At 49.5% G+C, this 24,774-nt stretch overlaps 1 protein-coding gene across 2 annotated transcripts in view; it reads right to left on the reverse strand.

Moving 5' to 3' along the window:
• LOC1274359 (probable serine/threonine-protein kinase cdc7) overlaps window positions 1-24,774 on the reverse strand; it is a 42,647-nt gene that overhangs the window by 12,125 nt on the left and 5,748 nt on the right. Inside the window, exons 2-4 of one of the 2 annotated variants that reach the window (XM_061643201.1) lie at window positions 22,281-23,123; window positions 12,821-12,914; window positions 9,182-9,263 (exon numbers count right to left, since the gene is read on the reverse strand). In XM_061643201.1, coding sequence (XP_061499185.1) covers window positions 9,182-9,263; window positions 12,821-12,914; window positions 22,281-22,563 — 459 coding nt within the window. In that variant the 5' untranslated portion in view covers window positions 22,564-23,123. Of the gene's footprint in view, window positions 1-9,181; window positions 9,264-12,820; window positions 12,915-22,280; window positions 23,482-24,774 lie in introns of those variants that run through there. The other variant, XM_061643200.1, reaches the window with a different exon arrangement.

Genomic DNA, 24,774 nt, shown 5'->3' on the forward strand with positions numbered 1-24,774 from the left:
GGGGCCCGGCCGAGAGGGATGCCCGGGTGCATTAAAAAAACACATGATTAACGATTCTGACTGTGGGGTAGCTTAATTTTTCACCCCCTTCACATGGTGCAGGAAAACGGTTTAAAAAACCCAAGAAAGCATGAAGACAAAAGAAAGCTAAAGCCTTTGGAAAATAGATAAACCACTTGCCACAGCAATTGGAAAGTTCCTCGCACCGTCCGTGGTAAGCCTTTCGGTGCTTTGTACCATGTGAGCTTCATCTTCTTGCCCGTCCCATTCGGAGAAGTCACCAGCTTCTAGGGCAGACAGCTGTGCTGCAAAACACACACACACACACACACACACACACACACACACACACACGCATAGACACACACGCGTGCGCACCATGCACGGGTATCGATCACCAAAGTATGCTGTCACCTTGCGCGCCCCAGTGCTGCCTAGACTAGAGTGTGTGGCGGAAAGTGAAACTACGTCTTTAACACTTTCTAATCAATCGATACCCTTCCCCTTCCCTCGGCTGGTTCGTTCGGCTGGAGAAAGTGCCAACTAGGGGACAAAGAAACTTAACCCACCCCGACCTGCTCTCCTTCTCCTAGCTCGACACATCCGTCCGGTCGTTTGATTTGCTCGGCACGGTCTGCTGATTGATGTTTGGCGACGCGCATATCATAAATGTCACATCGGTGCGGAACGGATGATAAACTGTAGGCTTCGAACCGGTACACAAACACACACACACCACCGCTTGTTTGCATGATGATTTATAGCCCCCGGTTTAAGAGTTAAGACACGCAATTTTGGGCGCTGAAGTGAAGATTGGGAAATGAGTTGAAATCCAGTGGAATTTAAACGGTTTTTTTTGAGGAATAGGTTGAAGGCTTTATGCAACATTCACAACAATAGAATGAGTCTCATTTTTGAAACAATGTGTTCTAATGTCTAATGCAACAACTAAAACGTCGAAAAGTTTTGTTGTAAATGGATCTTAATGTAAAAGTTAAGAGTCGAAACAAGCTAGCAATAAGGGAACAGGTCTTACGGTACCGTTCTCTAAAATGTGGGTCACTTCAAGAGGAAGTTGCTTTACCTACCATGCGTACCGATTTGCTGAAGATGATGTTTCTCATCCTCTTTACCCTTCCAACGAACGCTACGATCAGCTGAAGAAGGGATAGCACCACAACAAAAAAAAAAACCCCATCCCCAACCACGCTCCGAAAGCTCATCTCACGGATGTTCTAAGCTTCAATCACTGGAAACACATCAAACACGCGCTCGGCTCGCCTAGAGAAAGATGCCACCAAGAGCAAGAACGCCGTTACCTGGCCGCCTTCTAGCCGAACCGCGCAACGAAGGCCAACGGCGTACACCCGGTCTGACGCACTTGGCGCGCGCTCTCTCGCACGATCGCAGCAAAGTCAAGGTTTACCCTAAAAGGGAGCAACCAAGAGGAGGAAAACGGCAGAAGGGCCCGGGTAGAACGTACCCCGTAGATTGGGGTTGCCCGTTAGCAGCTAGACCCGCTCTCAAGCGGGAGAGGGAGAGCGTGAGTGAGACGCACAACGATGGGGTGGCGCTGGTTACGGACAAGAATGAAGAATGAAGTGAACAAAACAGAACACGCGAAAGTAGGTTAAGCGTAAAAGCTAACGGTTCTTAACCGGTCCGGTGCGTAAGCGGGTCTCGCGAGAAGTGGAGCTGAGCGACTTTTCTCAGAAAGCCGGAGAGCGTGCAAGGGTCTGCGAGAGTGACGGATAGAGAGAGAGAGAGAGAGAGAGATGGTGCGCTACATGTGAGAGGGGCAGCGATCGTCGCGAGAATGAAAACACTACCTGTGGAATCCACTGAAGAATGAACCACAGCCCTCGAGCTTTCTCCGCCCAAAGCTCAAGAGCGAGAGAGCGATCGCGCAGACAGTGGGAAAGAACCGCAAGCATGGGTTCGGAAAGCACGGGGAAAGGGGTGGTTAAAGTAGATCCGGAAAGCGGAAACCGATTGGCTTATTTTTTGTCCCGTTCTGGTGCTCGTACGTGCGGACGGAGTGCAGCAACGCGGACCATACCCAAGAACTTCGTCATCGCCCACCGCCTAACGGGTGTCGAACGTGCATCGAGCATTGGCAGCTTCCCATTGAGCGTCCGATTGCCTTGTGGGGCTCATTTTGGCACGTGGTTTTTGTGCGACTATTTGACGTGCATTACGTGCCAAACGGCTTAACGTGCCCGTGCATGCAGCTTCTCAAGCAGCCCTTTTTTCCCACCGGTCCAGCTATTTTGGGAAAATTTCCTATTTCATTCAACATTTTGCAAGTCAAAAAAAGCGGGGAAAAAAGACGATGAACTCACTATTATTAGTGTAAAAAACAGTTACCAAAAATAACACGACCCTCCAGTGCCGTCTCCAAGGGCACCAAGACCGGCAAGCGTGTGAGAGTTTTGCACATTTGGCAGAGAATTTTGATAAACTTTCCAAAAAATCCACCAACTTTTGGCACACCACCTTGAGCGAAATGGACCCTTATTATGGGTTTCTTCAATTTTTTTTGTGTTTCCTCAAAGGCAAAACAGCGCAGGCAGGCGCGTTAGCGGTGTTGCTGTTGCCGAAGGGTCAACGCTACGGGTAGCTCAAAATTTGGGCACAGACTTCAAGGTCTCGCCACGGTAACTGTAAACAAAGCTCGCTCTAACATGCGCAAAGCCATAAACAGGGCGAAGTTAAAGAATCGTGTGAAAAAAAGAACTTTCTGTCGCTTGAAAGGGCCACAAAAAATTGGCATTTTATCGTCTTATTTTATTTTCCAACCAACCGAAAAACGATAACAATCAGCGTCCGTCACAGTAGTTCGGCAACACAATTAGCTGGGGGAAATTCCAGATGCGATGGCCCTCACCTAGCTGCGCAAATCGTTCGGTAAAAGGTACGTTTATGGTTTGCGCCGCAAACTTTCACGATCGAACAGGCGATCGAGGAAAATGGTGTTTTATTATTTTCCACGTTAAAAATGTGTGTTATTTGCAAAGCCTCCCAACACACACATGCATTACGGCAATTGCGAAATAATAAAATGGCACTGCAGCGCTGATCCAAAGGAAAAGATTTCCATTTGGCAGAATCAAGTGGAACATCACTGAGATGAGCGCACCGATGTTGATGATGATTATGATGATTCAAGCTAGCCCCTTGCAGCACAATGCGAAGGGGAAGGCCTGCCACCTGGTTGCATAAATAGAAGAGTGTAAATACTAGCCACCAGGAAGCGTTTGTTGAAGCGTTTTCACGTTTTCATCACCGCTCAAAAGCATTGATTAACGCACAACTCGCGCCAGTTCGAGTGTTCGATTTGGCTTTCCATCGGCAGCCGTATACGTGTGATGTGATGAGAGCAAGTAAGATAAACAATATCATTAGAAAGGCAAACACACATCGCCTGCCGGAACCTTTGCCTCGATGTCAGCGGGCCCGATTGGACAAATTGCAGCAAGCTGGTCGCGCTATCGATCTCTTGTTCACCGCCCGGTGGTGCTTGTTGGTCCATTAGCGATACGCACGCCAGCATAGGTAGAACTTCGGGGCTGTACAACATATAGAACGCGTTCCCGGAGATGTTGCGTCGAGATGGGGCGACACTGATAAGGGAAATTGTCACCTGAATCGCCACTTAAGATGCGGCTTCCCTTTCGGGCTCCCGTCGTTTGCGTTTGTTTGTTGCCCGAGAAGCGACAAGTGTTCGATCTCGGGCCACCGATTTCAGCGAAACAGCGTTCTCCGACACGTGAGCACTGCGCTATCGCTACGCCCGGGAAGCGAAGTGGACGGGTTGTTGTTATAAAATGATAACATAAGAGCTACATGCCCTTAACACATACGAGCTCTCACAGACGTTAAGCGGAAACTGCACGCAGCAGTAACTCTTAAAGCACATTAATGTTGAATCCTACATTTTTTGTATATGTGTTAACCAACGAATTAACCACCTGGAGTGCTGCTACTTTCCAGCCGGAAGCAATCGCGCTGCCAATGAGCTGCCTCCTTCTGGAGCGTAATCTACGTGCTTCGGCGGGTTGGCTCCGAAAAAACTAGGTTGCACATTACAGCTTCGTTTAGGGCCGGTATGCGCCGGTATGCTTGCGTGTTCCGATATCCGTTCCAAAAAACGATCTGACAGCAAACACGATGACGGCAGCGAAAACAAAAACGTGAACACACGCGCTACGAAGAATTGAGCGTAACCTACAAAAAACATTGGTTCCTTCAGACTGACACTGCCTGAAAGCCGTGAAAGATATAGGAAAGGATGGATCGGTTCGTAGCATCATCACGCAATACTTCTGCCGCGGAAACTGGACCACCATATGAAGCAATTGTTTTGATTTCAGCTCTTTTTAATAATAACAAACAGCAGAAAAACTGAATTCAAGACACGGCTTATCTTCACCGTGAACTGTGAAGCAGAATAGGAACATCTTTTCAAAAGTTTCCGCAGCTTCTAGCCCAAGCTTTGTGGTGGTTGAAAGCAAAACGCAATAGAAAGCGTCGCATTCCAGCATTAAAATGATGTATTGTTTAGCTCTCCAGCGTCCGCAAGCGTTTCACTAGATAATCCTCCGTCCGTGTGCATACAAAACAGAAACCGCCTCGAACATACTGCCTACATGTATTTTTTCCCTCCCCAAGATGACCCAATCCCTGAATGGGGCTATTTTACATGTTTTGGTCCTCTACGTGTACGCTCCTACGACGCCTACGCAGGTAAGCTCGCTTTGGCCCCGCAAGTAAACGATTACCATCGCTGTTCACTACATCCCATCTCGTTGGAATGCTTTTTTTTATTTCATTTTCCATTTATTCTACCCACCCAGCCAAGATCTTCTCCGGGAAGACACCTTCCAGCAGCACGACACGACACCGAACGAGCGGCGATTGAAGCTCCCGTTACTTTAGAACAGGCTTCCTGGAACGGGCACATGTCGGCGTTGCTGCTTGGGCTGCTGGCTGTCCGTTTGACCTACTCTTCGTAACGCTTGGCCACACCGTCATCGACCAGGCCCGGCGAGAGTCGAACAGCCGAGCGGTCGATCCATCCAAAACACGGAACAGCGTACAGGCGAGAATCGGTGTAACTGTTCGGTGACATCCACCCCAGAACTGGACCAACTAGCTCTGATCTCTTTTACGCTCTTTCTCACGCGTTCTCACCAGCTGCTCGGTGCGTTCGTTCTTTGCGCAAACTTCAGCACGCACCACGCGGACCACGTGTTCAACCGAGCACGTGATTTTTGCTAGACGGGAACCACCGTTAGAGCACCACCGCAACCCGGAGACCCAAACGGTTTCGTATGCTCGCATACACGTACACGGCTGCACACTTGATCGCACAGACGGTATACACCGACGTCTTAAACGGTATCATAGGACCCGCTAGTTCGACCGGCTAGGTTGGCAGTTGCTCTAACTGCCTGGAAATTCTTGGCGCGTCCGTGCCTTGTACGGGCGCCGGACGATCAAGTTCTTATTGACCGAGTGTGCGTCCGAACGGGGTAAGGCGTTAAGAACGCTGCGGATTACATTCGTTCTTCGGGATGTCACGCTTCGATGGAACCGGATCGGAGGCGAAGCAGGAGCTGTACCACCAGCACCGTACGATTTTCGCACGAATGCAATCGAACCGTGACGCGTGGAACGGTACCTCTTCGGACAATCGAACGGGGCATTCTGAGCTTTTGGGAGCGATTTTTTTATTCGCGGTACGCACGCCGTATTTAAAGAAACCAATAAACTTGTACGCACCGTCATGGATTATAAGGCAACCATTTTTGAACTCGTTTTACTGCTCCACCATCATCCAGCTCCAACGAACGGACGATGAGAGTTGGGCACTGGAACCGACAAAGCAACGAGCCCCAACGGGAGGCAGAAGAATGTCTTGCCGCTCATTGAAAGCCCATCAGCATGCCCTAGAATCATGATGAATTACAACGGCGGCAGGGGCTTTCGCTCGTAACCACCGAAGAGCGTGGCACCACACCAAGAAGCATAGGAAGACGAAAAAAAAAGTGCCTCAGCCTCTCCCAACCATGGGAAACATCATCTAAGCAGACCAGCAACAACGGCAAACGGACGGAGGGGAACTAAAGAGTGCTCTCTCCCTGCCCGGGTCCGCAACGGATTAATTCTGCGCTTTCTCTCCCGCTAACATCGACCTTTACGATCTTTTCACCCAGTTTCTCGCCATCTACGCCAACCCCACAACCCTCCCCTTTGAGCCTTCCCACCGTAGATGATCTTTGGAAGTCTTTTGCACGCGCGCCCAGTCATCCGTCCTCCCCCGTTTGCGTTCGGTTTGGGCGAGATGTTGTCAAAGCGACTACGGCAACAGACACTCCAAGACGGCAGGCACACCGCGCCCCGATCCCTCTGTGTCACACATGTACGTGTGTATGAGGGCTCTCGCGCATGTGTGTATGTATGCGGATGGCTTCGTAGACGATCGTAACCACAGCACGGCATCACTAGGTTGGTCCACCAGCTGAGGCAAACGGTTTTGGGCCTGTACAAGCGCATTAAATAGAGAAGAAACAAAACCTTTCTTTTTCTGCCTGTCTGCCTTGGCAGGCTTTCTATTTCCAGTTGGATTCTTTCCGAGCGTTTTTAGAGTGTTTTCTTTCAGCAAGGGGATAGAGATGGTGGGTGGTGGGACGAGCATAGTTTCTATTGGCGTTTTACGTTAAATTTTGTACTTATCCGCTGCTACCTTCCGCTGCAAAACCGCACGAACGATGCACGCGGTGGTGCTTTCTATGGTTAAATTCTCTTTTAAAACGTTGACCAGATTGCCCAGATGCTCACACGCCACATGTGCTACCGTAGCTGATGGCGTGCTGCAGTGACCACAAAGCTTTCATAGAGACCAACTGCTCTTAGACGATTACATGCATTCAAAATGTACTACCGTTTTATGCTATTCTTCCCGTGGTAAAATGCAGCGATATTCAACATAATAATACCAACTAATCTAAGGCGTTCTTTTTCCACTGCTCTAACCTCTAGCCAGCTCCAACGATAACCCAAGAAAAACGTTTTACTTCCTTTCAAAATTATCTCACCTTTCCCAATCGCTCCCAATTATTATCGGTGCGTATCGTCCGCCAAACATTTAGCAACGCATCGAGCGCGCGCGCGCGCGTGATAGCAACTCAAACTCCCCACCCGAAAAAAAAACCACGGATGAAGCAACATAATTGCTAACGCACCCCGGACGGAGGCTTCTCAACCTCTTCAGCTTCCGCCGTTCTGCCTTCCGGCCACCACTTGCGAAGTGATTAATGAGTCCAATTTCAAGCTCAGCTGCCGATTGGACGCCGAACACCGATGTGCCTGTGCCTAGAACGCGCAGAGGTTAAGCGCGCCACCCTAGCACCTAACTGTAGTTCAGTCGGGCATGGGTAGATGAAGAGCTAGCCGATAACCGGTGCGATGGGTAACGATTGGCTAAAGCTTTATATAATTATTAAAATGTGTTCCGTTCCTGTGCGTGTTTCCCCCTTTTCGCTACGCATTTTATTGCGCTACTCGCTACAGGCTTGGCAATGTACAGCTAGGATCCGTTCTCCGTGAGCGTGGTTCATGGCTGCCCGAGCACGTGTGTACCGTTTGTACGCGAGGAACTATAAACGCGAGACACGGCGTTTGGTGAGCTTGAAAATTAGAACAGAATCAATAACATTCATTTTATACATTACACACCTTGTAAGTGGTCGAGCGCTTTAAAATATGCTTTATTCATTCGGTGGAGCACACTGGGCCGCTTGGGCGCTCATCACTTCCTGGTAACCTACTTTCGTTCCCTTCTTGGAACTTGGGGTCAGCTCGTCCACCATCGCTAGCTCATCATCCCCCGTCCCGCATCCCATGCAAAACAGAACGGAAATCCTACAAAACAAACCCTCCACTACCGACAAAGCTCGAGAAGCTCTAGCAAACTGACCCATGCAATGAGATGGAGAAGAACCCGGATCTCCAACCACACACAAACACACACAAGCAAAGCCTTCATAATTTCGTACGCAGAGCACTGAGACAAAACGGGAAGGGATGCAGAAAAAGGGCCACACTGGTACCGTTCTTCTTGCTTTGCCCAACGATCCGTCGTCGATCTTTCTTCGCTTCGAGGAAGGGTCCGAGTCCGCGAGCCGCAGAGAGCTCGATATCTGTCCATCCTGCTCGCACTTTCACCCGTTCTTTCTCCGGCACCGCGTGCCATCTTTTGCGCTCGCTTCGGCTACATCTCACTTTACATGGGATGAATAATAAGCGAAACAACCGAAAGAATGCTGCCCGAGTACCGAGTGCGAGCGGGCGCACGCGCGCGTGTCGCTGCATGTGTCGGTGGTGGCACTCGTGTGTGTGTGTGTATCGGTTGGAGCCGCATGTATCGGAAAAGTAGGACACCGCGGTGTACCGGCTCAAGTACTCGGCTCAATTTCTCCCCCAAAGCGCACGCGGGTCCCAAACGCGAGGACGATTTGAAGTGTGCCGGAGGACAGGAGCAGGCTCGGAACGGTCGGTTTTGGGCGTTGAATGTCATGGCGGGCCGTAACCTTCGTCGCTCAAGAAAGGAACCTTTTAGGGGAGGTGGAGCTGGACCTGGTGCTCTTATGATGCTGTACTGGAATGTATGGGAGAGGGGAGAGAGGGAGGCTTGTGGAGCAGCCAGCGACAACGGGGCAGGTTGCACTCGACTCGACACCGTGGAATTTCCATTGCGATCGTAGACGAAGCATCATCTCGTGGGATCTTGAAGAGTGACCAATTTGGAGACCGGTCGCGCGACATCAAGGACTGGGAGGATGATCATCACGGCGATGATGATGACGATGCGCAATGCGCAAATACAAACGCGTTTGCAGCAGAGAAAGCTCGAGATTCGAGATTCTTTGTCTCATTCTGCGGAGTGGCGTGGTTTAAGGGGGGAATTTTAAATGGATTTTAAATAAAGAGTTTAAAGCTCATTATCTATGTTCTACAAGTTTGTGGACAAGTTGAGATGCTTTTTATGTGCCAAATAAAAGAGCAGATCAAAAAAGTTTTAACTAAGAATGTCTTTTAACCTTTCAACTCAATTGTCCGTTAAAATTGTAAACCAATTAGTAGTTGACGTTCTTTCCTCCTGCTCCACAAAACCTACCTTGTACTCCTGCAGGAGATTGTTCCATTTTTTGATGATTTTCGAAATCGGTAAAGGCACGCTGAGTTCTCGTTCAACCACACTGCAAATAGGAAGAAAAAAAAACAAAGAGCAAACAAATCAGAAATATGAAGTAGAAAGCACGGCAAACATAAAAACAACGATTAAAGATACATAAGTACAATATAATGAACGAGCAAAAGCAGCGCGGCAGTTGTACCTGGCACGTCGGTGGAATAGTTTGCGGGGCAGAAAGAAATAATCATTACGACGAAGAGAGAGAGAGAGAGAGAGAGAGAGAAAACCACCAAGAAAAAGAAACACTCACAGAAAAGAATACACAGCGAAAGCTCGGCCGCCGAAGGAAGAGAGAAGCTTTACAAAATAAGGCAACGAAAAACAACGACGCTGCGCTCCCGTAAAGGGGGGAGAGAGAGAGAGGTGTGTGTGCCGAAAGGTGTGCACACACGTGTGGAAAAAGTAGAAAGTGAAACTCTTCACCACGATCTTCTTCGCTCGCGATCGCTCCCCCCTTCCCCCCCCCCCCCCCCGTCCCTTTTTGCGCTAGCAGTCTTTGGCAGTCTTTGCGTCGCATACTAGGCATGGTCAGTGGCACGCCAATGTTTTCATCACTAATTATCAGTCCGTTCAGGTGGAATCCCCGTGCGCTAGCATAGCTACCGCCCGAGAGCCCGAGCGATTGACACTGCCACTGGAAGGCCGGGCACACATGCCACTACTAATATCGTTTCCCTCCCATCCCCTTTCCCGTGAGAGCACTTATCTAGAAAATCTGTTTTTTCCTTCTGCTGCTGCACCTCACCTCATCGCCCATCGGGTTGTTCATCTAGCTTGCGTGAATGTGTTTTGTTTGGTTTTGTTTTTGCTGCATTTGCTATCTTTCCCTAAGCCTCGCCCGCCACTCCTCGGCGCGTTCTCTATCGCGTGTTTTCCATTTTCTAGACCCCATTCGGATCGAAACCCCTCGCCCGCTCGGCACGACCTTGTCGGAATGCTACGGCCCAAACATGTAGCCTGTCCACGACTCTCAACCTGTGTGTGTGTGTGTGTTTGCGGCAAAACAGATCCGGCACGGCAATAAAGCTGCACCACTTTCACCGTGGCAGGAGTTGGTACCTGCTGGGTAGAAGCGATCGGGCCAAGCAAACCGTCCGGGCCCATTTGCTCCATCCGGGAGGATGTGCTGGAATCGATCGGGCAAATCGCGCGACCGCGAATGAACCTATGCATTATGATTGACAAGTGCAGTGTCCGACAGTTCTTTCCCGGGACAAACTGGACACAGGTGAGTGTTTGTGTTGTGCAGCGTAAGTACCGGATCGCGTTTAAAGATGGCGATTTGCCGCACATTGTCGTCCGTCGCGGTTTTGCTATTCTTGTACAACGTGAGGGACAAATTATTCAATACGCTTTAGATTTCTCTTCCCGCCCAGTAGTCGACAGGTTGAAGAACAGGCACAGTAAAGCAGCGCCATGGCAACGACCAGCGAGGCAGCGTGATTGGAGAGCAAACGATTTGCATGCACACCATACGCAGCGCCACTGGCAGCGAAGTTTGTCAGCAGATCGCGACACTTTTCATCACTTCCCTCTGCAGCACAGCCCACAGGGCGTCCACAGACCGGGAGCTTCGCCAATGCAGCGCATTGTTGAAGTGACTGGTGCTTCATCGCGCGCGGTTGAAAGGTTCGTCGTCTATCTCCCACTCTATCTTTATCGCAGTCTTTCGCACATTCCATTTCTCTCCCTGCGCAGTGTTTTGTTGTTAACATAATTCTGCACACCACGTAGCATACATGTACGCCCGATGATCGAGCCGAGCGATGGTGGTTCGATCGCCATGTGTGTGTCTGTGTGTGTGTGTGCTTTTACAAGTGTGCTTTACTTCTTCATCATTCATCCACTTTGGGTTGCTTCTTTGATACGTTGTTTTCTCTCGCACCGCTCCCCTTCCCCTACCTAAACCCCACTCGTGGTTGTGTTTTGTCTGCGAATGTTTGTTGCAAATTTCACTTTTATCGCTTTCGGGCTGGCGTTTGCATTGGGTTTCTTTTCCTTTTTTTTCCTCTTTTTTTGTTGTTGTTTGCTACTGACAGGCTTACTGCTTGCCACTTGCGCCAGGTATCGGTCGTCTGACGGAAAGTGAGATTAGAAGACTGTTTGACGCGCATCGTACCGTGCGCTTCGACCACATTCTTCCTCTTTTTTGCCTTTATATGTGTGTGTGTGTACGTGGGGAGTTTTGTTTTTATTTGTTTGTATGTTTATGATGCCTACTGCGGGCCCGATCGACGATGGAGCTTCCTAGTGTGTACCGAAGGGTGGGGTGCATATATGACTTATGTTGCGTTGATGAGGTTTCTTCTGATAGAAACTTTCCCCGAAAAAATGGCTTTGAAATGCAATAGCGCAGTATTTTCCTGTTTTTTTTTCTTTACTAGTTTTTTTGTTTGTTTTGTGCACATTGATCTTATTCAACAGCCTTTTTTGCACAAGTGCTCGAAGCACTAAAACCCAAAGCAAAGAAACAATCGGTTTGATCAACATCGATTAAGCTCGTAGTTTTGCTTCTTTTCCCATCGCGAAATGCTATTTCCGACCCACTTATCGTACTTCTGTGCACTTTTGCCAGCGATAAAATAAGCAGCTACGTTACAGATTACAGCTTACGCAAACGAGAGCAAGCTCCATCCCTTAAACCCCAAAACCACACACCCAATCACCACTGTCCGGCTCTGTTCTGTAACGCTCAAAACCCATCAAACCCTTCCATTTGTTGTACGAAATTAATGTACGCCCAAATAGCCAGCAACTTTTACAGTCGAAAAAAAAACGACTAACCGGAGCAAAACCATTAACACACGCCAAAGCCCACTCTTACCACAAAGCTTGCGCGGCCAGCACGCGGTTAGAAGTAGCGGAAGTAAGAAGTACCAGCCAAAAAATCCCATATAATCTCCTCACCAAAAAAAAAAAATAGAAACGAAACGGAAAAGAAAATCCGTTGTTCATTCGCGTGGCCCCAAAAACGTGGTACGCACGGAAAAAACGCACCAGCCATCCCTAATTGATCGAGCCCTCGGTGCAGAACGGTGTTGCGGTGCTGGCGATAACTCCAACAGCCCCGGCCGGGGACAAAGAAACGGGCCCGAAATGGTGGTGAAAACGTGAATTCCATCAAAATCTCACCGCTGGACCGTCATATTTTATATTGTTTAATGTAGCCTTTTTTATCTCTCTCTCTCCCTCCCTTTTCACTCTTCTGCTGGTTCGCTTGCTAATTCTTTTACTTCCGATTCGCTTCCGCCAGCAGTTCGAGCTGATGCTGGCGGTACTGTTTGCTGGTGATCTACTTCTCTTCGTGCGGAAGAAACAGAATAATTAATACCCTCCGGGCAATAAAGTAACCAGTAACCGGCAGTTTTGGACAGCATTTCGGTTTTTATAACATTTTTTTAAGGAGACGAGCGATTAACGGATCAGCTCGATGCAAAACGGTACAAAGCATATCGCCTTAATTACCGACAGCAGCCATTAAACTACTAGCACACTACTCTATCGGCGCGAAGATGACCCAATATTGGCTTATTCTAAACGAGGAAAAATGAAGATACTTACGCCCAGGCATACTTCGATGCGTTGCGCTTTCCGGTAAACAGAGGCGACAGCTCAGCGCGCAGCCGGATCAGTGTTTTGACCTTATCAGCTTCCCCTGTAAAGTAGATGAAAGTGGGCAAGAAATGGTATTAAAAAAAGGTTGCTTTTAGTTTTTTTCGGACTCATTTCACCCTTGCGATCCTGCAGACACGCGGATAAAGAATATTGCTTGACATACTTTCCAGAATATGGAGCATGTGCAATGTGGCCCAAAATGGGATATTCGCTTCCAAGCTTCCACCAGGTACATATGGAATGGCGAAAAGTGGCCAGACAGGGCGGACGGAAGACACAACAACAACAACAACAAAAACCTGTCCACCCGACAGCCAATGCCAACGTTCCCGTCCGGTAGAACAACTTTGAGGACCCGCAGAACGAGCTCGGCGAAAACGGGGGAAGAAAGGGGTGCACCAGAAAAACTTTCACCCGAACGGAGGTGTACCTGGCTGCAAATAAACGGCGATGGGTGTGACATCGCCAATCCACGACCGTTGTCGTCGGGAGGGGGGGTAGTAGGGAGTGTGCCGGCGGGTGGAAGTGGGCTCGTAAAAGACGTAACGAGAACATCCCGAGCTTGGAACGCAAACCCCGGCAGAGAAAGTTTCTTCCCTCCGCCCGCCGCAACGGGCCGCAGAAGCAAAGAGAATGCGAGCTGCTACGGGAAAGATTTCAACGCAGCTACCAAACATGCAAGCGACGAACCCCCACGAACCTGGGAAACGTTCGCAGCTCGCTTATCGCTTATCGCAATGGTACGAAAAGCAGAACAAAAGAGTGATGCTTTGCCGTACGCAAAGGGGGAAAGGTGTGGTTCCAAATTTAGGTTATCTTCAGTGGGCTCTGTGAGCTCTGTGGTGCATCAGTGCGCGAGTGTGCAAGCGCGCATCTTGCCAAACCACCTGCACCTGTTGTTTCGTTGCACGCGTAAGCCCTTTGATGAGGCGTTGTGAGCTGCAGTGGGTCCCGAAATTGTTTTTCGTTGCAAGAGAAGTACATTGTTTCTCACAGCATTCCTTCCCCGGAGCCAGATTGGCAAGGGATCGGTGGATTGATGAATAATGACACATGTGTGTGATGATGCTGCTGATGCTGGTGGTGTTGGAGCTGTTGTGATGACGATTGGGTGGCTTTCTCTTTCACTAAGCTGTCATTTTTCGAGCCCGAGTCACACTCGTTTCTCCCTCCTGCGCTGCTCTCAAAGCAACGAATCGTTCCAAACCTTCGTGCTGAATCACTTATCATACCAAGCTACCCATCACCATGGGGTGAGAATATTGGTTCGCGCTCGATGCGCATCGGCAGAGGTCAAAACAGTGTCTCGGTACAGGTTTGTCGATTATCTCTAGCACTAGCTGACCACTCGCACGCCACCATGCAGCGAGCCGTTTGCATACATTCTGCTTCAGTGTATCTACTAACAGAAGGACGAAAAAGAAGACGCATATGTCTAGCTAAGTCTGAAAGCCTCAAGAGCAGCTCCCACAGAGATCGCACCATCGAGTTAGAAAAAAAAACACTAGGAAAAATAGAAAGTGTTTCTTAATTTTCTTCACCCTCCATCGTGCTGTCGCTTCCCCTCCCATACCAAACCCTTTGTGGTGGTGCGCAAAGTCGCAAAGTCGTTGGCATCTCCTCCACCAGTCACACACACACACACGTACATAGAAGATGGAGCCCTGCCGTCTTGCTTTCTTCCTCTTCCCACCGTGCCACCTCATCCACCCATTCCTTCGCAACCGGTTGCGCTCGCGCTAAGCTGTGCAAAGATCGTACCAGATCTTTGTCGAGCGGCGTCGGTGAGCGTATTTGTGAGTCAACCGCGTGTGTGTGTGTGTGTGTGTGTGTGTATATGTGTGTACGACGATGATGGGGCATGGTACGGCATGATGGGCGAAGAATTTTCTCTTTCAACCGAGAAGACTTTCACCGTTCGCGGGTTTCGGTATGAGCGTCATCATCATCATCATCATCATCATGATCTACTTCTTCGTCTTCCTCTTGTTTTGCTTACACGCCAGCATGGCCATTATCACTGCCTGGGATGCACACCGTTTTGCTCTGTGTTTTAGCGCAAGCGGGACTGGCAAAGGGGAGAATTTTCACCAGCACAAAATGTGCGGCGAGCTCGCGACATCGGACGGCGAAAAAGGGGAATACGTTCGACCTGTCGACCTGCATAGCAAAGAACCCGGATCCGAGCTGGTAATAAAATTTACATTCCCTCCCAGCGTAACAAACTCAATCGCTACTAGAATGGCGGCACGCAACTAAGTGATGTTAAAAGTGAGATTTTTTGTTTTCAACAATTACATGGAATGTAAGTTACTTTAACATATTGTGGTTTCCATTTATTTTAGTATTTATTTAAGTTTTCCAACGAATTTGTTTGCATGAACAAAATGATGTCGTTTTCTTATTTGAAAAATGAGTTTCCAACTAGCTTCGATTTGAGTATTTTTCTGTTGTAACCCTTCTAACTAGGTCAAAAGACAAACGCTTAATTCTCTTGTGCTTATTCTCATTCCAGCAATACATTCGGTGGTCTTGGCTTTCCCAAAAACAAAACAAGGAAAAAAACGAAACACACCAGCCAAAACCACCCTGCCAGCTTGTTAACGTCCTTCACCCACTTGCCGAGTACCGAGTTGGAGTCTGACGAGTTCAAAATTTGCTCCCAACACGACCCTACCTCACCCGGACTGTATCCACCATCCGAGGCAGCACGTGAAAAGCGTGTAAGGGAAGAAAAAAACAGAACTCGTTTCGTGCATTCATTTTTCCTGCTTTCCTTCTTTCCTAACCCACCGACAACCTCCATTTGTGTGTTATTTTGTTTCCGATCTCGGGAGAAAAAAGTATGCTGGCACGACGACGACAACGCCGGTGGTAGAAAAGCCAGCCGTACGATCACGAGCGGCAATCGTCGACAGCATTTTCCAACCAAACGAAACGAACGGTACGGCAGGTACCGGCATGCAACGGCTCGGAAGGACGGAGACGGCCACCATACCCCTTTGGCGGAAGTGTGTCACCGTGGGATGGAATAGATTTCGGCTCTGCGCAGCTAGCTAGCACGGCAAACTTCCCCGTGGAACGACGGGAACCTCGACGCGAGAGAAAATGGACTGGGAGGAAAGTTGTCGCCGCCGCTGCCTGCTGCTGCCAAAATGAAAAGAATGCTTTCTTTTCTAAAACCCTTTCTCGAAAATGAATTGTGTGCTAAGTGTGTGTGTGTGTGGCTTTCTTGTGCTGCTCCATTGTGCGTTTTCTTTTCCATTTAACAGGTTAGTTTTTTTCTTTCTTTCCTTTGCTTTCCGTGAAGCAGATATGGACCATGTTTTGCTTTGTTTCGTCGTTAATGCTTCTGCGACCCGGTCGGCGGCGGTTCTCACTGTCCTCCAGATCTCCGCGCGCCAGCGTTCGGACAGTGAAAGTAAGCATAAAAATCGTTTCCGCTAGGGTGTTTTTGCTTCTTCTTCTTCTTCTTCCACTGTTGTGTTGTGCATTTTTCGATTCAAACAGGAATCGTTAAGCGGGTTCGTCGCCTTACCGGACGCTACTGTCTTTTGCTTGCGCTGCTTCCATGGCGGTATAAATAATTCAAAAGATTTCCTTCTGCCAATGTTTGTGTGTGTGTGTGTGTGTGTGTGTGTGTGTGTGTGTGTGTGTGTTTAAGTGTGTTAAAAAATTAATAACAATACCAAATCACCTGTCCTTTCCTTAAAACACTCACCAATTCAATTTCATTTCAATATAATCCTCACAATGTGTATTTAAAAAAAAAACACACACACACAATCCAAATAGGAAAGATTGTTCTGCTCAGGCAGCAGCATCCCAGCTTCCCAGCAACAATCGCCTGCATGGTAAAGATAATAATAAAAATTCCGTGCCCTTCCCCGCTTACCGCTTACCGCTGACCTAGATCCCGCCAGCAGGTCGCCAGGCGCAGCAGAAGCGGTGGCCAGATTCGTGCGCCCCCGAAACATCAAGCGCCCGTGGGGAAAGCTTTCGCTCTCGAATCGCCCGAATCGGAGCAAGAAGAACTACCGATGGCGATGAGCTCATGGTGCTCGAGCATGGCGCGCACAAGCACGAACAGTGAAGAATGTAGCTCTCGCCCCTGTACAAACTACTCTTTGCTACTACGGGCGCTACTATGACGCGCGACTACTGCGGTGTGTGCATGCAGTCACTACCTCGCCCCGACACAATCCTTTAACACACTCTCACACACACATACATCAGACACAAGGTGAATCGAATTCGAGTTTATTGACACGCGGCTGCTAACGCTGCGCCACACAGTTGGCTAAGGGACGGCCATTTAGGTTCGGTCGTAGTACGCTCCCACTCCGAAAAATTGCCCGCACAGCAGATTGGTGGGGTGCACCAACCCAACCAGCCAAAAAAAGACAAAAATCTCCAAAAATAACAAAGCCGTTCGCTAGAAAATAGAAAACGAAGAAAGCAAAACCTACCACCACCTACCGAGACCCGGGGCAAGGCAGCTGGGTGGTTTGTAGTAGCACTCTGCCAGGGAGGGCAGGGAGGACTCGCGGAGGATCTGCTGGGAAGTTACGAAACGAAGCTTAACCCCAAAACAACAATAACATCGACAGCAGGGTTATACTCTGCAGCGCTGCGCACACAGACTACAACTGAGTGTGCGCTCGTTTTGGATAGCTTTTTTTTTGGGAGATAAAGTGTTTGTGTTTGTGGTAGTAGTTGTGGCAGACCCTCCTAGGTTTACCTAAACGGATACATACATAATGCAAACTACAATTGCAGCTATTTAAACTCGCAATATGTTTTCACCTTATACCTTACTAAACGCAAACATTCTCTAAAACGCGATCTTCAAACTCGTCTTACCAGCCAGCTCAAACTCCACTGCGCCCCACCTCTCCTTCATGTGTGTGTGTGTGTGTACGTGCATGCGTGCATGCATCACTACCAACTGCTGATGGCTTTTGTAGTTTTGGTCACGGTGTTATGCGTGCTGTTTCATTCCTAAAAAACTCTCACTTCTTCAGCCGTATCGTGTTGATTGATCTTTCGCGGGAAGTTGCCCACCGTTCGGACCAGAGGGGACCGCAAGCACATACGCAACCTGCACGGGGCCATTTTCCACCGCACCGGAATGGTGCTGGATGTTTTTATTTTTGTTTTATTTTTGCTTGATTCCGGGGGAAAACCCCAATCCAAGCAATCAACGTAGACAAAAGTGCTCCACGGAGCTCAATGAGTCAGTCGCTCGCGACGCAGTGGAAAGTGATCTTTAGATCAGCTCGTGGCGTCCCGCACGGACCCAGCGCCCCCCCTACTGCGTCAAGATTGACCTAGATTCTTGTCCCTTCCTTTTGAACGGTACGAAACGGGCTGCCCCAAAACCGGAGATTGCAACATTTCGCTTCACCCCGGTTTGGCGGATGTTGCTGCATGGCGCTATTGGAGCAAAGCAACAAAAACAGAAACGCACCACGGCGAAGAGTCATCGCGATGCGTGTAGATCCGGTACGCAGCAGGTACTCGTCAGCACGCTCTCGACCTGTTCCATGATCCCCCCCCCCCCCCCCCCCCGGAGGGGAGGCCCAATACTGCCCAAGAATGGTGCAGCCCTACACCATACGAAGGGCCCAGGCACGGCACAAAACAATTCACAGCGCGCCACCGCGCGTGAAAGACTTTCACCGTGCTGCAAGCGAGAGACTTCGAGCCTGCCGATGCTGACGATGATGGCGATGATGATAGCGATGATAATCGTGAATTCATACCCCCAGCGTAACGCTACGCTTGTCTAAGCGGCAGCACATTCCAGCTCTCCTCCTTCGCATGCATGCAGGGCAAACAACCGCCGTGTAATGCAAACCCAAGCCCAGGCGCACGCTGAGGGGCAGCGAAGGCAACCAACACCAGGGCTCCATTCATCTGGCTGCTGGTTGCCCACTTTTTTTTGCAACCCCGATGAACCTCGAAGAAAGAGAAAGACAGAGAGAGAGAGAGAGAGACACTTGTGGCCTCGGGATACGACAGGTTGAACCTTGCGTCGATGTTGTGAATCCCCGTATTCTTCTTCTGGTCAGGGGGAAAAATGGGTGTGTGTTTGTGTTTTTTTGTATTATTTCATTTTTATTAAGTTCCTCCACATCTTCCACCCCCCCCCCACCTCCCCTCCAAAGCACCGACTTTCTTATTGAGAATGCAACGCACGCAACGGCCCGATTTGCGTGTGCGTAAGTGCCCGCACAGACAGACGGGGAGATGGTAAGGAGAGATAGAGAGAGAGAGAAAAATGCATACGCACCGACGGTTCGTCCCCAACCCATCGATCAACTCACTTTCACTGCTGTCGTGCGCTGTCTCGCTGCTTCGCACCGTGCTTGACAAAGAATTCTTCGCGTGGCGAAATCGGATGGTGCGTTATTACAGCGTCCGCGGCTGATAAATGATGATGATGATCACCGGCAACGGTGATGGGAAGAGCTCTTTAAGCGAAAAGGGTAGAGCTATATAGATCAATCGAACACGCACGTACGATGGTGAGGTTTTTTTTTATATTTAAAAAAAAGGAGAGCACACTTCGAATGACATTTAACGAGGCAAAAATAACCAAACCAATACCTATCCTTCAGCTGTCTCTGCTGACGATGGAACGAACTTACAGAGGCTGCATAAAAATTAAAAGGTCTTTCTGTCATTCTCGCACAGCAGTTGGGTGGTTCAGAGCATATAAACAAACCACTCGCATCTTTCAATCATTTCGCGATTGAAGCAGTAAAAGAGTAGTTGCGAACTACAATAAAAAACAGGCAATCGATTTGTGTGCAAGCTTCTCTTTATGCGGTTTCACCGCTGAACACAATTGCTGCCACAATAGGGGAGTGATGTTTCATGAGCCCTTTGCTCCCTTCTCCCTGCAATCCCTGATGAGCTTTGGAAAGCGTACATAATACACAGCCCCCAGTCCTGTTTTCGTGTGCCACATCCTTGTACATCCTTTCCCTCACACGCCTGGCACGGCGATTATCGAACGGTACCGACAAGCGCGGGGTACAATTACATGCACATTCACGTACGCTGAATTACACCCAATTCGCTTTTCCATGATAAATCACCGAAAAAATCCACCCCATCCCCCACCCAGCCAAAACAGGTCCAGGACCAAGCGGTGTGATCTTCTACCGCGCACCTGTTGGCGCACCATTGTAGCCATTGTGATCGCCGCGAGGCCACGACGCAATACACGACGGCTCCCTGGTCCACCCCACTGTGTGCCGAAGAAGCGACCAGGGTGTGACTAAAGCATGCACGCGCGTGTGTGTGTGTGTGTGTGTGTGAGTGTCCGAATTGATTGACCCGGATCCACTCGCCCTGCCCATGTCCGAAACACACACACACACACAAAGCTCCATTCCACAACAAAAGCGCTTACTTTCGGCGTTCCCTCACCGCTCGCGGCTGAGGTTATGTATTCTTAAGGGGGCACAGAAAGTGGAAAGGGACATCAAACCGCCCCCCTCCACATGGTGCCGATTTTACTGTGCACGTGATCAGCGAAACGTGTGCTTGATGTGAGCACCCTTGTGTGTGTGTGTGTGTGTGTGTGTGTGTGTGTGTGTGTGTGTGTGTGTGTGTGTGTGTGTGTGTGTGTGTGTGTGTGTGTGTGTGTGTGTGATGTGTAACTGGTGGGCAGAATGTTTGATGTTGCAATAAATACTATGTCACAGCTTTACACACATCACATTAAAAGGAGTAAAAGCTTTATCGAACTAAACGAGCTTGAAGAATTCCCTTCGTGTGCTTTCTATTTGCAAATTTCAAACCCGCTTAGGTGAACCCCCCAATTAGTCCACCCTCCAAGTGAGATTCCTTCGCTGTGATAGCACAACACAATACGTCGAATTGTAAAAGGACAACAAAAAACGGCAGCAAACCAATTCTTCATCGCATGCAGGCAGTTCGCTTTCGCCAAGCCAGCGGGTCGCGACAGTGTGAGGTCGCCAGCAGCATGAATCAACTGTCACCCGCGTTTGCTAGTAGTATATGCTAGACCTTTTTTTCTGCTTGTTTTTTTTTTTTGTTTTGCACTGTGAGGTTTTGTGTGTCTAAAACGGCTCGAGTTTCGTCACACATCGTCACCAGGCCGTGCGGAATTGAAAGAAAGGCGACAAAAGGCGGAGAAGCGAAAAATAAAAATGCTTTCCGTTGTCTCTGTCTGTGTGTATGAATTCCCTCTCTTTTAGGGAAGGGAGGGGGAGGGCAGGTGGGATGAAAGAAGATGACAGAAAGCTGAGAAGGAAAGCCACCGTGTGCGCGGTCGGATGAAAAGGAGAACGAAACGGAACGCGGCGGAAAGAAAGCTAGAAAGCGGAATGAAAATTTCTCTTCAACCCTTGTGCTAAGGCCGTCAGTGTCATGTACTAGGGAGGGGGGGAATAGGGGGAGAGCTAGCTGTACGATCACTAGCACGGCAACCAGCTACCACACTACTAACCGTACCACCACCACCACCACCACCACGCTGATTGGTACGTCTCGGTCCCTTGCCGAGGTTGAAGCTGAAATTACTAATCTCTCTTCAACTTGCGAGTGGGGTGGCGCTCTGTTCCCCCGTTGCTGGCCACCTGTTCCGTACCTCAATGCAGCCTGATGCCACCAGATCAACCTGATAGGGAAGCCACCACAGGGCAACGATCGATCGTGGATGATTATGGTGAAGACTAAGCGGACTCGACCAGGGAGTCACAGCAAAACGAGAGCAAGTTTATTATTTTCCTTTCAATCTACCGCTGCAGGTGTGCGTGTAGCAAAACGGTGCGAATGAACCTACCGATAGGGTGATGGGGAACCCATCAAGGGAGAGCAGAGAAGAAAGGATTCTAATCAATCCCAGCCCATTCGCCGACCAGGCTTATCAGAATCAGAAGCGAGCGACTCGGTCAATCGGGGGGCCAACGGTTGTTGTTGTCGTTCAAAAATTGCCCCTCTCAGCTGGAAGTTGCAATTCTAGTTTAACTCGGTTGATTGATGCCCTTTTTTGCGGAGGAGAGACAGACAGGCTGATAGTGAAACGTTCACATCAGCGAAATAAAGGAACGAAATGTAACACCAAGAAAAGACAAATATTTTTAAGGTGGATCTTTACATTCTGATGCAACTCCACGACTAGTGGAGTTACACGCCCTTCTAAAAGAGTAATCCTCATAACTGGAAGTTGAACAAAGCGTGATTAGCAACTGCTAGAGTGTCAATCCACTGACGTACTGATATGTTTAGAATATCCTCTACTCTGAATCATTAGAATATCTCCAAAGCTTCTCTCCTGTAAACCCAATGCAATGATCCCGAAAAGAGTGCGGTAGCTCTGGCCCCCCGGAGAGCGTTCCTCCCCGTGGTCTACTTTGCGTCTACTTACAGCAGTAACGGATCGACTGACAGTTGTTGGTTGGGGTGGCCGGTGTCGAAGACGGGCCGTTGCTGCTACCGTTGGCCCCATTGCTGTTGGCACCGTTGCTCGTCGGACCGTTCGAGGCGTTACCGGCCGGGCTGGACATGGTGGCGATCATGCTGTTCGGGATGGTGGTCAGATTGTTCGGGATGTTGTTGCCCATACTGCAGGCGATACTATTGTTCGTTCCGATACTGTTCGCAATACTACCGAGCATAGTAGTACCGTGGCTGTTTAACTGTTGCGACATCTTCCGAATGCCCACCACCAATGCAAAAAACCCGCGTCAGTCCGCGTCACGCCAAACACCGAATTGAGGTCAAAGCGCGCTGTTTTGCTTCTATTTCCTTTTATTTTTTTGTTTTTTTTTATTACCCGCACACTGTCACACACAATCAAATGCACACAAACACGTATGATCACTATCTTTTTTTGAAGATTAAACTGTTTTAACAACGACACTACGAACACAACTTCTTCACGGAAAGAACTGTCACTTGGAGTCACTGCCCAACACTTGTATACTTTAAACACCCGATAACGTCCTTGTGGAATTAGGATCCACTAGCTTGCAGGTTAGATTGCAGCTTGCTAAGACCTAGGGCCGCCCTAGTCTATTGTCCACTAGGGGATGACAGTCCAAGGGGTAACATTGCTGCTGGAGCTCGGACACTACACACAACTCGACACATCTTTGTACTGTTTCACAGACACGAACAGCGTTTGCTAAATTCACTTTGCTGCTGGATCAATATTTGCAATTGTTTCTGCTATCAGACACTGCACGCTTGTTCACAAGGTTAACGTTTCCTGAGGACAGAATTGGAAAACAGTTAGCAAGATGTATCAATATCCTTCCAGGATGAGTAAGCCATTCGGGCAACCACTCGCACGATAATTGATAAGACAAACACATGCACCAACTTAATAAGAGCCTTTCACACACTAAGTAGAATTTCCCGAAAAAAAACCTTCAAGCGTCCGGAATGGAATCAAAACCACACAACAACGAAACACACCCGGGATGGGATTGAGGAGCCAGAGTCCGAGACTTGCGAAGACTTTTTCTTTTGCGGGGACAGACCTTGGTGTCTTGTGTGCGCCGCTGGATCGTTCGCGCCACCGGTACGATCTGATCTGATCGGTGATTCTGCTGGCCAAGCTGGCGGAGCCTTCTATTTCTCCGGTCGGTTAGGATACTCTGAGCCCGAGCTACCCACCACCACCACGCGCCACCCGTTCCCTCTTGCGTGGTGCTCTCTTTCGCACGCTCATCTCCCCCAGACGGTGGGTCGCGCGAAAGCCCCGCGAGTGCAACCGAGACCGACTCGGCTTCGGCCGTCCCAGTCTCGCCCGCAGCGCGCACGCACTCGTATTTGCGCACGCTCCGGCCGTGCGAGCTTTCTTTCGCTCGGAGAGTGCCACTTACGGAGCTTTCTTTCGCAGTTTGAGCCAACGCCGTTCTTCCGAAACGCTCGAAAGCGTACGCGCTCTCTTTCTCCGTTTTGCCTTTCTCCCTCAGGCCGTTGAAAGGCGGTTTGCAAAGGGGGGGGGGTGAGCTGGGTGAGAGGTTTTTTGGGAGGTAGGAAATTCTTCTCCCCAACAGCGAGCAGTTCGCTCTGGTTCGCTCTCTTCGGCGTCGATTCTGCTAGCTTTATCAACATCAGTTTACGCAAGTGCAGAGACTAGCGAGGGTGAGCAGCTCATCCCTTCCCTCTGCTACATTACGGCTACAGCACACATACCACACGCATCGAAATCCCTCTCTCAGTAGCTCTTTCTCTCTCTCTTTCTTAGGTTAATAAAAATTTCTTACAGCACGTTCTCGTTTCGCCAAAGCTTCGTCATCGTTCGTGGCCGCTCGATCGAAGAAAGTTTCAAAAGAAAGACGGCAAAAAGAACCTACCGCGCGCGTCGCTGGGCAGAAGGGCTTGGACGCGCCCGCAGAAGAACCGTAGCTTCGCGTAGCCTCCCGTTAAGTGCAGCGCTGGCCGGGCCGGGCCGGACCCGTTTCACGCACAGCTTAACCATTTCTCCATTGCAGCTATCTTACCCACCTTACCCGTTCTCATCCTCTCGCTCTCTCTCTCTCTCTCTCTCTGCCTCTCTTTCTTGCTCTCTTTCTTGCTGGGCCGCAAATATTTCCAGTCTACCGCTACCCCGATGGCAAAGCAGAACGAACCCGCTGAATCCGGGACGCTTTCTTTTCTAGGTCTCGGACGCCATTGCCCAACCTGCCCCCTGCCTTGGCTGGGTGGAACGGTGTGGGCCCCTGTGAGCTGTGCTGGGCATGCTGGGACTGGGGACTGCGAGCTGGTCGCTTCTTACGGCCAGTGTGCCTGCCCGAGTACCGAATAAAAGCTCCGTAAGTGTTCTGTCATTTCTCCAGACCCTGTACACCGTGGCTGTACAGCATTCCGTGTTCCGGTTTTATTTTTACCCTTCTGTTTGGTTTGTGTGC

This window comes from Anopheles gambiae, chromosome 2, assembly GCF_943734735.2.
Source record: "Anopheles gambiae chromosome 2, idAnoGambNW_F1_1, whole genome shotgun sequence".
NCBI lineage: Eukaryota > Metazoa > Arthropoda > Insecta > Diptera > Culicidae > Anopheles > Anopheles gambiae.